Source organism: Tenrec ecaudatus, chromosome 10, assembly GCF_050624435.1.
Source record: "Tenrec ecaudatus isolate mTenEca1 chromosome 10, mTenEca1.hap1, whole genome shotgun sequence".
NCBI classification, from domain to species: Eukaryota; Metazoa; Chordata; class Mammalia; order Afrosoricida; family Tenrecidae; genus Tenrec; species Tenrec ecaudatus.
The window spans coordinates 136,080,405-136,094,843 of record NC_134539.1 but is presented as its reverse complement, the minus strand read 5'-3'; the positions used below and the strand labels follow the sequence as shown (position 1 = coordinate 136,094,843).

The 14,439-nt window shown below is 44.5% G+C and overlaps 1 protein-coding gene and 1 pseudogene across 1 annotated transcript; one reads left to right on the top strand and one right to left on the bottom strand.

Moving 5' to 3' along the window:
* The first annotated feature begins 248 nt into the window (after window positions 1-248).
* Window positions 249-9,425, top strand: KRT222 (keratin 222). Its single transcript, XM_075559334.1, has 6 exons — window positions 249-372; window positions 3,900-4,028; window positions 4,743-4,963; window positions 7,192-7,268; window positions 7,641-7,776; window positions 9,197-9,425. Exons 1-6 carry the CDS (start codon window positions 277-279, stop codon window positions 9,423-9,425), a joined length of 888 nt encoding a protein of 295 aa, XP_075415449.1. The 5' UTR covers window positions 249-276.
* Window positions 1,440-2,108, bottom strand: LOC142460236 (NADH dehydrogenase [ubiquinone] 1 beta subcomplex subunit 10 pseudogene; annotated as a pseudogene).
* Window positions 9,426-14,439: the final 5,014 nt, after the last annotated feature.

Below are 14,439 nucleotides of genomic sequence, written 5' to 3'. Positions count from 1 at the left end.
CAATTTCGCAGGGAATCCATTCAGGCACTCCAGAAAGTCGGACCCAGCTGTCACAACAATAGGCGAAAGCCTTGAGCCCTGTTTGCATAATCCGTGAGAAATGGGGGAACTGCGGAGCCTCTTTTTAAAAGGAATCAAAAACGGAGCTCTGCATCTTTAAGGCTCCACGGGATCTCTGTCTCTCCGCTCCCTACGCAGGCAGAGCCGGCCCTGCGGCAGCGGCGACCCGTCCTATCGATGAGGTTCAGTTTAGCCAAGGTGGAGGATGGGAAGAGAATGGACCTGTCCCAGCTACTCAATGAGGTCAGGGCAAACTATGAAAAGCTCCTCACCAGAAATCAGATAGAGGCGGTGCTCTCAACACGGATCCAGGTAATGATTTCATACAGACAGGCACCTTCCAGGATTAGGAGACAGTCCATGTCTATCCAATTGCTGTTCCCGGCCTCTGGGAGGTACAGTATTCCCTTTTCAGTGCAGCCTCTACTGGGGAAGGAATGTAGGCTGGACGGCGATGTGGCCGAGACTACAGAGGGAAATGCTCGGAGGATGTACCGCTAAATGGCCATTCCGTAAATGGTGGTTGATGCCTTTGCTTGTTGTAGATTAGGAGGTGTCTGCCGTTAACAAAACATCCCAGAAAATGGTGCGCTGTGATCTCGTGAAGCATCCTTCAGAAAGCACGCATTTCAAATACCCTTCACCAATTCAACAGGGTTACTGACAGAGCTCCGGAAGATAGCATCTTTTAAAATGACAAGCGTTATGGGGAGAGTCCTTAGCTTGCACACTCTCTGGAGGTACAAGGCGATAGAATGTTGCTAGACAGTCTCTATCATCCAGCTGAATGAGCTCAGCTTTCCATCAGATGGTTATTAATAGAAATCGTCTCTGTATGTGAGAATGCATTTAGAAACAGCGATCTAAATTATGACCACCGAAACGCTCCAGACCGATGGCAGATTCTTGCTTCTGTACGATGCGATGAGAAATGTGTATTTCTGGTTCGGAGGTTCCTTTGGTGTTGTTTTGTTTTGTAAGAGGGATAACTTAAATAAGGGCGAGAGGTTTAAAGTGACAAGAACTGTGTTAGCAATTCAGTTCTCACGTCTTCCAACAAATTTATAGGGAAATGTTTCAGAAGCAAATATTCAGAAATGTAGTTGGGTTTAGTTTCGATGTTCGCTTCCCTCTCAGATCTGAGCTCAAGGTCTGTGGTTTACTTAAGAATGTTCCCAAGTGGGGCAAAAAAAAACAACAACATATTATCAGGAACTCACAGGTGCTTGTTCCATTAGCAACTCATTTTAAGTGACACTATAATAATTTTATATCTGGATAGCACTTTCATTTCTTTTCTTTTTTTTTTTTTACTTGGGGAGCCAGACTTTTATTTCAGGACAGTAGTCAGACAAAGTAGGCTTACAAAGTAGGTTTCCTCAGGCTGCAGCTGCCTCCTTGGCTGCCTTCTGCTCCGCCAGCATCCTCGGCTTCTGCTTGGCCAGGCACTTCCACGCTGAATAGTGAGTTCGCCGGTCTTGCTCGCTTTGGACACTCGTGTGAACTGCTCCAACTCCAGGCATAGTTGTGCACATAGCTCTCGCCCTCCCGCTGCTGGCAGGCCTTCGTCCTCTCTTGCACGGTGTTGGCAATCTCCCTGTGACTCTGTAGTCCCACCGCAGTTTCGAACACGCATAGGACATCTTTTAGTTGGTACTCGGTGGTAGTAGCGGGTCTTGTTCTTGGCGGGCTGCTGCTCGATGGAGTCTTACACTCACGAGGGTCATGGGCCGGTCCACGAGGAGTCCAAAGACCTTGGTCCTGTAGGTGATGGGGTTGGGCAGCAGATCTGCGGAGAGGGCACCGGTGTGCGGTGTCGGGGTCCGGGTCCTTGTCCCAGCTGTCCCGCACAGCTGCGGCGGGATGCAGGGTCAACTCGCTGGCCCCAGCCTTCCTCCTGAATAACACTTAGTATCGTCACTAAGAATGGCCAGGGTGCTGGAGGAAGCAGCGATACTTGCATATTTGCACTGGGTGTTAGAATAGTTCACTCGGAAAGACCACTTCTGAACTAGATTAACCGCATAAGCATTTAGTTTTGCGCGCATCGTTTGTAAGTCACAATGCTAAAATGTGTACGTTTAAACCAAATACAGCAAGATTACAAAACGTTTTGTCTAAAGCCCTTGGAACATAAAAATCTATGTTAGAGAATTGTTTTCAAAAAGTCCAGAAAATCAACAGGAATAAATTCAAGAAAACCTGATAGATTATTATGAAATAAAAAACCACAGGCTGTTTTAGGTATCTGTTACTGAGAAACAAATCACCCCAAAACTTAGAGATTACAACAGCTGTTTCCTGATTTGAGGGGGGTTGATTGGGCTCAGCTGGTAATTCTTCCGCTGCGCACTGTGTTGACTGGGACCCAGGAAGGCTCCAAGGTCCACAGCGGCTCTCATTCACGTGCCCAGCAAGGAGTTTACTGGAAGACTGGCTCTGCTGGGACAACAAGCCTATTTCTCTGTCTCCACGTGATCTCTGCGTGATCTCTCCAACGGGGTATGCAGACTTCTCACCGAATAGCCTAGGGTCCCAATAGCACCGAAGTGGAACCTGTCAGGACCACTGACGGCCTACGCCTGGAACTGACATGATGCCGCTCCTGCGACAAGTCAATTGGCTAAAACAGGACACAGGTCAATCACCCAGAGACTCGTTGATGAGTGGTTCGTTGGTGGCCGTCTTTGAGACCTAGCTACCACACAAGCTGAGCTGGCAGCCCAGACCCATATCTATCTATCTATCTATCTATCTCTCTCTCTCTCTCTCTCACTCTCTCTCTCTCTCTCTCTCTCTCTCTCTCTCTCTCTCTCTCTCTCTCTCACACACACACACACACACACACACACACACACACACACCCTCTACATTGTCATCTGAGGGCCCTCCAGTGACACAACCATAGGAATATGAATTTTGCTAACACTTTCCCTCCTTACACTTTGTCCACAGATTTTCATTTACTCCAGTAAATAAGAACAGAAGAAAGCTGTGATTCTTACTGCAAAATTTCCGTCTATTTGCTCCCACTTGGGGTTCAATTCTGCCATTACTTCCCACACCAGCAGAGCACTATTTAACACCGAGTATTAAATATTTAACTTGTCGTTTCAGGAGGGCATTTAGAAAACATTTTTAATGTCATTTTTTGTTACTATCCAGAGACTCATGCCTCCTCAAAAGACCAATTTGAAAAAAATAAACCAACAGAGGGTGCTCTTAATACAGAAATCCAATGCAGACCCTCTAATACCTATGGGAACTTCTTTAAATGATTACTAACACGTTCTCCGGCAGTATTTGCTCCATGTCTGTGTACTTCGTCCCAGAATCAGAAGTCACGGATTTAGAGCCTGACAGCTATTTCTAATCATTGATTCAAACATATTTTTTTCCATATTACATAGACCATCCCTGGTGGTGTAGGGGGTATGTGTCGGGCTGCAATCCTCCAGGCCAGCAGCTCAAAACCACAGGGTGCTCCGTAAGAGAAAGATGCAGCTTTCTAGGCCTTCATCTCAGACGAGTTCGTCTCAGGGCAGCAGGTCTACTCTGTCCCCATAGAGTTTCTATGAGCCGTCGCCAACTCGCTGGCGATGAGTTTGAAGCTTATGATCGTTGACAGGAACTTTTGAGTCCTGACAAAATGGAAGCCGAGAGGGCAATGGGTTTGCTCACACAGTTAATGAATGAGCCACTGAGCACTAGGACACGATCTTTGGGGTCCAACCATTTAAAGGGGGGCAATGATACAGGTCCTCGACTACTTTCTGTCAACTTGCTATGAAACGTCTCTCTTTTCTGTGCCTTTGGTATTGTTGTCGGGTCTCCTATAGATGGAAGAAGACATAAGCAGGAAGATGGACAGAGATGAAGAAGTTTTAAAGGCTGCTCAAGCTGAACTCAAAGAAGCCCGGAGGCAGTGGTACCACCTGCAAGTGGAAATTGAGTCTCTCCATGCTGTGGTGAGACTGCTCGCGAAAGGCACTGGCCCAGAGTCCTCAGATGTTATTTGACTTAGGGGATTGTGGGGTCAGGGGGGGCATGTCAAGGAAGACCGTCTATTCCTGCCCAGTGAGAGACTGAAACCCAAGGCCATTGAATACTATTCCTGGTCCTAGCTCCACTATTCCAACGCCACTGTGGCAGCGGGCGGCTGTTGTGGACCCACCCGAGGTCTGCTTCATGCCTACAAAAACGAAGCCAGGCTTGCTCACCACCCTGGGGTGCTCCAGTTGTTGAAACAAGTGGGGGAGAAGGAGGTGCTTGGCATCCAGAGTATTTGCGGTGCCTGCCTCTGGAGACAGTACCTTGCGTTTCCCTAAAGTGCTTTTTCTAGTAAGTCCACTCTCGCTTTGAGATGCACGAGTCTATCTGCTTAATATTTTAAGAAATCTAGTCAATCAGAATGATAATAGGTTAATTGCATGGCAGAGGATATTTTGGCCAGAGGATTCCTTTGAAACGATAAGCTCTCTAGCTAGGTGTATCTTTTTAAAATATGTTTTTAACTTAGGATGAGAGTTTGATGAGCCTCTCTTATGTCAGTGAAGGACAATGATCACCGCTTCCTCGGAAAGATGAGTCCGGCAGAATAAAGACACTCCCCCATTTGATTTCATGACTCTCCCTCCACCCCACTCCCCACTTCCTCACTGAGGAGTGTTTCTTCCACACAGGAAAGGGGCCTTGAAAACTCCCTGCAGGCCAGTGAGCAGCATCACCAGCTGCAGCTGCAAGACCTGGAAGCTGTGATTGAAGGCCTGGAGCGCGAGCTGCAGGACGTGAGGCGGGGCATCGAGAAACAGCTGCAGGAGCACGAAATGCTTCTCAACACTAAGATGAGGCTGGAACAGGAGATTGCGACCTACCGGCACCTCCTGGAGCAGGAAGAGCTCAGGTACCTGGTTCCATGTAGTTCATGCCAAGTGGCCAGGCCTGCAGTGCCACGTCAGCCAACACGGCTGCAGAGAAAGCCGTGAGAGCTGCCATCACAGCATTGCTATAGATACAACGGCAGTGCTGCCCACTGCAAGGGGTAAGGAGGTACCACAAGGAAGGGTTTGCACGGAGGAAGGGCCTTAGTTCTCAAAGGCCTTCCCAGCAACTCCAAGCACATGGAGCTAGAACAAAACGCACACAAATCACAACCGCTACAAAAGTGACCTTTCTCAACTCGCTCAGTCACCTCTTTGTGAATGCAGCTGGGCTTTGTAAGGACCACCCCCATCGAAAGCTGGGGAAATTCACGTGTGGTCACATGACCCCAAGTCTCCCTCCCCTTACATGTACATCAAACATCGAAATGATGATATGCAATATGAAAAACAGGTCATAGTGGAGAACAGGAGCACTGGTGACATGGTGGGTTACATGTTGGGCCACTGGCCACAGGTCAGCGGTTCGAAGCCACCATGGGAGAAAGAAGAGGCTTTCTATTCCCGTAGACAGTGAGTCTCAGAAACCCTCAGAGGCAGTTCTACCCTGTCCTAGAGGGTCTCTGAGTCGGATGGACCCCGTCCTAGAGGGTCTGAGTTGGATGGACCCTGTCCTAGAGGGTCTCTCGGAGTCGGATGGACCTGTGGCAGGGAGTGAGAGGGACACTGCAAAGCAGTACTTTTCCCAGTATATTATTTAAAGGATTTCCAGATATCCTGAATAAAGAAAGATATCCAAATAGGAATTCTTTCTAATGCACACAATTTCCTAATTGCAATAATTTATAAGATCATACAGCGTTGAGCATAGCATAACCTCCCAGTCTCCTTGTTCCTATAAAAAAGCCATTCTTCTTGCCAGCTTCAGACTTTAAGTCCTCTACAGAACTTGATGGAGCCATTTCAACCCGTAATGACACTCGTAACATTCATCAAATCTTTGAAAATATGCCACTTGCTAGCCGAGTGGACCTGGGGCACGTCGTTTTAAGCTGTGTCTTCAGTTTTGCTCCTCTGTAAAACAAGAATGATACCATCACCGACATCCACCAGCAGTGTGAAGCTTGGAAGAGCGAATGTTCACATGGCACCTGGTTGGTGCCATCTTGTTCAATAACTGCTATTGTTGCTAGATGCCATCGAGTTGGCTCTGACTCATAGCCGAAGGAAACCCTGCCCAGTTCTGTGCCCTCCTCAGGATGGTGGTGATGTTCAAGTCTCCTGTGGCCGTCACTGGGTCACCCCAGTGACTCCCCATGGAGGGTCTTCCTCTTGCTCGCTGCTGCTCTAGTTTGAGACGTCCTTTGCCAGGGACCAGTCTCTCCTGATAACCTGCCCAAAGTACATGACACGAAGCCCCTCCATCCTTGTTTCTAAGAGCATTCTGGTTGCACTTCCTCCACGGGGGGAAAGAGGGGGAGTGGGTGTAAATCTTATTTAATGGCTAATTATTCAAGATGTTGACAAACTCGCCCTTTCATATTTCTATAGTATAATTTTATTATGCTATATTTAAGAAGCATAAGAAGATATCAAGTAAAATGTGCACATAATGAACACTCCTGTATCTGCTCCCCACCCCCACCCCCGTTTAAGAAGCAAAGTGTTTTCAGTGCGGTTGAAGTCCCCCGGGTACCTAACCAGCCTACCCTGTCTCCTTCCCTTCCCTTTCTCCTGCTCCTGAGTTTGATGTTTACCAGTCGCATAGATTATGTATGACTATGTATGTATTCCTAAAAAATGGGATTCTTCTGCTAAAATTAGCTGGCAGTTACCTCTCTCTCTCTACTCAATGTTATGCTAAAGCAGTGGTTCTCTACCTTCCCAATGTCACGACCCTTTCCTACAGTTGCTCATGTGGTGGGGACCCCCCAACGGTAACATTATCTTCATTGCTACTTCATCACTGTCATGTTACTGTGATGAATCGGCGACCCCTGTGAAAGGGTCATTTGACTCCCAAAGGGGTCACGACCCACAGGTTGAGAACCGCCGTGTGAGAGGCATTCCCCCTTAAGGACCCAGCATAAGCTTAGTTCATGTATTGTCACTCTAAACAGTATTTCCCTAAGTAGCGTCTGCGTGAAAACGGTTAGCATGTGCTGCCATTCCTCATTCTTCCCCTGGGGACAGTTAGGTTGCTTCCGTTGTTTGCGACTGAATGTTGCTCCATCATCCTTTCCATTTTCAGATATTACGGTTCTGCCCAAGGTGAGCACAAAGACCAAAAACCTACCACAAGCCGAGTCGCTTCTGTTTTACCCTCAGGTGAGTTTCTGATGTGAGCAAACTAGCTTAAAAAGTGAAGTTTCCTGTGCAGGGCTGATAATGAAGGAAAATCCCCTAAAGTACCAAAGGAGCCTGGTGGCACAGCGCTGAAGCATCCCACCGTAAACGGAAAGGTCTGGACCGCCGTGGTCCAGAGCGAGAAAGGCCTGGCAGTCACAGCCAAGAACCACCCCCCCCCCCCGGGGCAGTTCTACTCTGTCCCGTGGGGTTCTGAATCAGAGCAGACATGCCAGCCCCCAGCAGCAACCCAGAAGCAGAAGCAAGCAGTATGTGACTACAGCTCAAAATAAGTTGACTGTGAACAGTTCTTGGATAATGTCCTTTAACCACTCATGAATACCATCTTTGCAGCCATTATAAATGAAATATCTTATTCGACCAAATTCCCACAACGGTATGAGAATGAAAAAGTGGGAACAGAAACCAAACAGGCGATGGTAAGCGGGAATGTCGTGAAGGAGAGCAACGAGGCACACGGCACTGTTCCGTAAGTAAGACGATTTTGACTAAGCTGTGAGAATACGCACATGGAAATGGGTTGATCTCAGCTCAGTAACCCCGGAGTCAAACGTCTTTGTTTAAATGCCTCCACACGTGCAGTTTTAATATGCAGATATGTGTCACCTAACATCCATTTGAGCAAAGTATGATTGCACACGGTCCCAGAAGATTTCTGTTGCTTTATTTTTAAGGGAAAGTTTTATTCTGTCCCCCTAATGGTCTTTCATGAAGCCCTGGTGGCATAACAATTAGGCACTGGGCTGCTAACCACAAGGTCAGCAGTTCAAAACCACCTGCCACTTCAAAGGAGAAGGATGAGGCTTTCTACTCCTGTCAAGAGTCACAGTTGATGCCGAGGTTAGACGTTCTGCCCCGTCCTTCTAGGGACTCTGTGAGTTGGAATCGACGCAATGGCAGAGTTGCCATTGTTGTTGTTGGATGGTTTCAAAGACCTCAAACCCAGTCTTTTGCAGCACTGGCCATGGGTAGGACACAGGACGGCGAGGCAGAGGAAACGGCTCTGAGCACAGGCTCTCCGGCTTTGTTCCGTGGGCAGGTGGCGGCTGTGGCAACTGATGCTCAGATGGGCAGTGCTGGGCATCTAACTACTTTCCAGTCACTTCCCACTCGACTCTAGCTGCCTCCTCCAAAGCAGCAGCAGCAGCGGCCGGAAAACCACTAGACGTGGACTTCCTTAAGATTCCTGATGGTGTTCATGCACTGCCCAAATCACACAGCATCCTGTTTCAAAGAACACACTGGGGATGTTAAGGGACGCGTATTGTGAATTTCAGTCTGACAGAACAACCTATTTCACAAAGCCAAACTCACTGCCGTCGAGTCAGTGCTGACTCGTGGCGACCCACAGTGGGTCTCCATGATTGTAACTGCTGGGGGAGTAGAAAGGCCAGTCTTTCCCCCACGGAGCTGCTGGCAGATCGCAGCCCAACATATAACCACTATACCACCAGGGAGATATATATATATATATATATTCATATATGATGATAGTGTATCAACAAAAAATCAGATGAATGAATATTTAATCCTTAAGTCATAATTTCTCCTGAAATTACAATTCATGAGAATTCTACAGAAGCTCCATAGACTAGAAACTCCACAGAAATCATATTCATGATTTTAATTATATAAATTCTAAATTTCATAAACTATAAAATATGCTATTTTCTTGACTTATTTTTCATAGTATAGCACATACGAGAGAGCTTTTAAAGGTCCCACACAAAAATCCACATCTGATTCCATTTTACTATATAAACTTGTTGCAGCCCCTTCATAGACTGTCTATAAAGATATTCGATATGTGTATGTACGTGCGTGTGCGTGTGTGTGTGATAAATACACCCATACTTCCTTACCTAGAAAGGCTTGTTTTATCGTTTCAGGACAGAGACAGTTGATGAAGTTATTAAAGAATGGGAAGGTTCCTTTTTTAAAGATAACCCTCCACTAAGGAAAAAATCTGTGTCTCTTCGATTTGACCTGCACTTAGCAGCTACCGATGAAGGATGCTTACAGACTAAGCAGGGTAATGTACCAGATATCGAAATCAGGCTTATCATGAGAAGATCCTGTAGTATCCCCTCTATCAAACCTCCATCAGCAGTTAATTAACCCAAAGACTCTATTTGGCAGGATTTACAAATGTCATTAGGATGGACCTAGGTGAGCCATGCCGGCCCCTTCCATCCCAAGTGTAAGTTGTTACGTCCTTAAGGAAAAGGTTATTTAGATCAGTGTACGGTTCTTTTCAGGGAAAAACGAAACAGTAAGGGACAAAGTTCTCTGACTCTAAACATAGATCTATTTTGTGGCGAGTAAGAGGCTTCAAAATAAAATTAGGAATTCAATGGAAATTCTTTTTCATTTATTCTTCAAACATTCTCTTTCCCTTGAAATTTTATCAGAGACTGTAAACTAATTGGGTTAGTTATATATTTGTGATTTCACTCAATACTTCAAAGAAAAACAATCATTTGTTTGAATATGAATTTATTATGAGTCATGCTAAATTAGTCATCATAATTCCATGACTGTTAAACTTTAAAAGTTTTTTTATACTTTGAATTTTTTTTTAATCTAGAAAATCTCAGAGGGACTCACTACAAACTTAACCAAGGTGTTTTGTTGCTGTTATTGTTTGGGGGGGTTGTTGTTGTTTTGTTTTGCTTTGTATTTTTGTTTTGGAGACAATCATTGGTACGTTATAGAAAAATGACTCTCCCAAAAGAGTTCTTCCCCTTGAGCAGTTCTGAGCAGGCCATTTGGTAAGTTAAGTAATGTTAGGTTCGCCTTCGCCTGTAAGCGTTTGCTACCATTATGTTCTAGTTTCCAGAAAAGTTTCTCTAATCGAAAAACCTTCAAAGTTGTAAATAAAATAAAATAAAACTTTAAAAGGTGTTTCCCCACGCCACCACCCCAAAAATCAGATTGACTACACAAACAACCCAAGGAAAGCAAATTTAAGAGGAAGTTGCTCTATACATATTCGCTAGGACAGAAAATTACTCAACTTCTCACTATCTAAATTTGTTCACCTAGAAAGTGAAATATAATTATTCTGAGTGCTTGCTGCAAGCCTTTGCTCAGGCATTAGGATGAGTATTAAGATCTCTCATTTACATGAACACTATTGCTATCTAAGCTAAGAGTACTTACAGTATTTACATTTTCAAATTGTTCAAACTGTAATAAATATGGATAGGAAATCTATTTGTGAATAAGTGACATATCGTTGCAAAGTTTTTAAGACAATCGAATTTGTGGAATACAGGGATATTTATTTTAAGACATTAAAAATTAAAACCTATTTTAAAACATTAGAATTTATAGGCTAGTCGTTTTTTTCTAAGCAGAAATGATGGTTGATTAAAACTCACTTTTTTTCAAGCAAAAGTATCATCTAAGGGCTACCGCTGTGGCAGCATTTTTAGTAAAGCCTCTACAAGATGTCTCTCTCATGCGCTCTCCTCTTTTTTAATTTTTATTTTCACGAAGGAAAAAGAATATGTTTTAACTAGGAGAAAACTATGGTAAATAATCTTTAGCATAATATAGGGTTATAACTTTTTCCTCAATAACTTTATATTTCATTTAGCTTGGTTTATTCTACTTTGTGAAAGGGGATGATTATGTTTTATCAAGGATACAACAGCATGCTAAGTGTTTATTCTTGCATAAGCATCTGACCGAAAATACATTCTATACATGCAAGTGTTTTTAATTCATGGTGGTTAAATGCTGCTAGCCTTATCAAAGCTTTTAAAATGTAATCATGGACGCAATGGTGATAAAGTTACTGTGCTAAGCAAGAGTACGCCTAATAAAACAATATATTTAGTGTCACCTATGTGCCGTGTTAAAATTTTAGTCCTGGGCATCCTGAATGTAACTGCTTGCGATAGTAATCCCACTATGCAGCTGTTATGTGTCTAACCTGTACATTTTAAAATACTTGGGATTTATAACCAAGTTTATTTGCATTTAAAATTGGGACATGAATTTACCAACGTAAATGACACCACGACAATAAAAAAGGAATGAAACGTGAACTCTGCAAATACAAAACTGCATTGCATTCGATGTTGATGCCCAGTCGTCCGACCAGAAGACATCTGTGTGTGCGCGGGGAAGCTTCGGTGTGATTAGCTCACTGGGGAAGGGAGGGGTTTTGGAACCACAATAGACAGATGAATGGATTTCATGATTTTTTTTTTCATTTTTGCCAAAGAGAAATTAAGAATTATATCGTGGTTTTTATCCTAATAAAAAGTGAAAATAACCATGTATCAAGCATAGCCACTGTTTGCAAAGAGCCTACTTTGGTCTGAGCACTACTTGTCAGATGCCTACATAATCTCAATGGTTATCCTATGAAATCTCAATGGTTATGACCACCCTACAAGGTACAACACCTTATCATCATTTTTAAAATGAACAGAGATCACTGCTCTCCATTCTCCCTGAAATATTTCTTTTCTTTTTTTTTTATTTATTTATTTTTTTAAACATTTTATTAGGGGCTCATACAACACTTATCACAATCCATACATAGACATACATCAATTGTATAAAGCACATCTGTACATATTTTGCCCTAATCATTTTCTTTTTTTTTTTTTGAGGAGATGGGTCTCCCTGAAATATTTCTAATGTGCACTTCCGCAACAAAGTGTAAGCATAAGGAGTTAAACCCAATGACAGACACATTGTGGGCCTCTGGCTCTGGCACTAACTGACCCTGTCACCAGAAGGGACCCACTTTAAACTCCCCAGGCTCCATTTTCACCTAAGAACAAAGGTGTGATGGATTGGATCGCGTTCCCCGAATAGATATGTTGTCGGTCCTAATCCCTGTACCTGCGATTACAATCCCATAGGAGAGTGGAATCTTCTCGTGACGGTAATGAGGCCCTATCAAAGGGACAGAGGAAGGCAGATGCTACATGAGACTTGCCAAGGAATCCAACAACAGACATGACGAGAGACGGGTATCTTTCCCGGAGCAGTCTTCTCTCAGAGCTGGCGCCTGCCTGCCTCCTGGACTTCGAGGAACTCGGCGTCTGTCCTCGGAAGGCCCCTGTTATAGCAGCACTGAGCAAACAGTCCTTGCTGCCCTGCAGAGCGCACGGTGTCTGAACACTTCTGGAATGATTCGATAAGGCATGGTTAAGGCACAGAAATGACCTCAAGTCAAAAGTCCTTCGTTTGAAAGCTTCGAATGGAAAGGTTTATGGTATATGGGCCAAAATTCAATCTTGGATAAATAATATGCACACACATTACTCAAAGTATCAATCATCAGATGAAACCAAAGGCAAGTTTGTGCACAGGGCTGAATCTGGTTATAAATTGATAGTTACCACCAGCATATGTACATTGATTGCCACTCTTCCAGCACAGATGAAGAATACATATTCCACAATAAGGCATTTAGGCAAATTAGCATAAGTTATTCCCAGTCACCTTCACGGACTCCGGTCTAGACTCCCACTGCCATCGAGTCGATTCCCACTCACAATGATATTAAAGCACATAGTAGGGCTGCTCCTAAGTCTTCTGAGACTGTGAGTCTTCATAGGAGCAGACAGCCTCGTCTTCTTCTCTCAGAACATCTGGTGGGTTCCAGCTGCTGATCTTTTCGTTAGCAAACCACTGCTTAACCCACTGTACCACCAGTGCCCCTTAGATCTATAGTAGGGATTGGCAAATTTCCCTGTTATTATTTTTGGTTCTACAGACTACACCATCCCTGTAGCAACTATGCAGCTCTGTTCTCCGGTCAGAAACAGGCAAAGACAATACATACAGAAATCCAGCTCTCTGTGACTCATTGGCAAGGTCAGCAGCGCACACTCACCAGCCTACTTGTGGAAGAAGCCTAAGGCTTTCTGCTCCTGTAAACATTTACAACCTCAGAAACCAAAGGGGGCAGTTCTACCCTGTCCTAGGGGTTCGCTATGAGTTGAAACCAACTCATTGCAGTGAGTTGGGGTTTGGTGTTCTAATAAAATGTTATTTATAAAACCAGGATTGGGCCCCCAGGGGAAGTTTGGGGAGCCCTGAACTAACCTCTCAATGAGGTCTGTGGATCACATACTAGGGCCATTCTGTTTTTAAACACTTTCCTCCTTTACCATAAAACTCAATATGTCTACCAATTTTGACTTATAGCAACTTTTCAAGGCAGAGTAGAACTGTCTCTTTGGGTTTCTGAGGATGTAAATCATTATCTTTCTGGTCAGTTTGAACTGCAGACCTGTGGTTAGCCAACCTACACTACGGCCCCAGGATTCCGGCTCCTGTTCCATACCAACTGTTTAAAAATTCATATCCCAAGGCTCCAAGGGGTACTCAGGTCATAGCTTGATGATGCCTCCTAGTGGGCATGACCTTCTCATGAGGATTGTGGGAGCTTCCTCTTTCTCCCTGGAGGAGGGCCACGTTCTCTCTCTCTGATTTCACCCTGCTGTTGACAAGCCACAGGGGCCGTATTTGAGGAGCCACACTCAGAGAGATGGAAGAGGCATGTGGAAACCCCACGCCAGCACTGAGAAGCTTCCACCGCCACTGGACCCACAAGATTTTCACCCACCGGCCTGGGATCTTCCTGCATTCAGCATCACTGAATGTGCTGTTTGAGTCTGAAGAGGAATTTATGGACTAGTCTCGGACTTATGGGGTAATATATCAGACTTATGGACTTGATCTGGACTGGGCTAGGATGTTTTCTCAGTACACAATTGCTTTTTGATATAAAGCTCTTTCCTACACATATCAGTGTCTCTGGATTTGCTTCTCTAGTCAGCCCAGACTAACACAGATTCATTACATTATATTATCCCTACATTCTTTCTTTCTTAATCTTGGAAGTCTCCAAGAGAAAATGAACCAGAGAGGGAAGATGTAAATGGTAGCTGGTGGATTCAAACTACCTGCCTTTCCATTCCCAACCCAGCGCTGAACCACTATGCCATCTGGGATGTTTGCTGTGGCTAGAACGCCACATAATTTTGACAAAATTAGGTAATATAACCAACAGCACATGTTTGTATCGCATGCAGAGGATACATGATTCGAAGTGTCACCGTAATTAAGTAATCATGACAGCTCTTTCCAGAACGTGTGT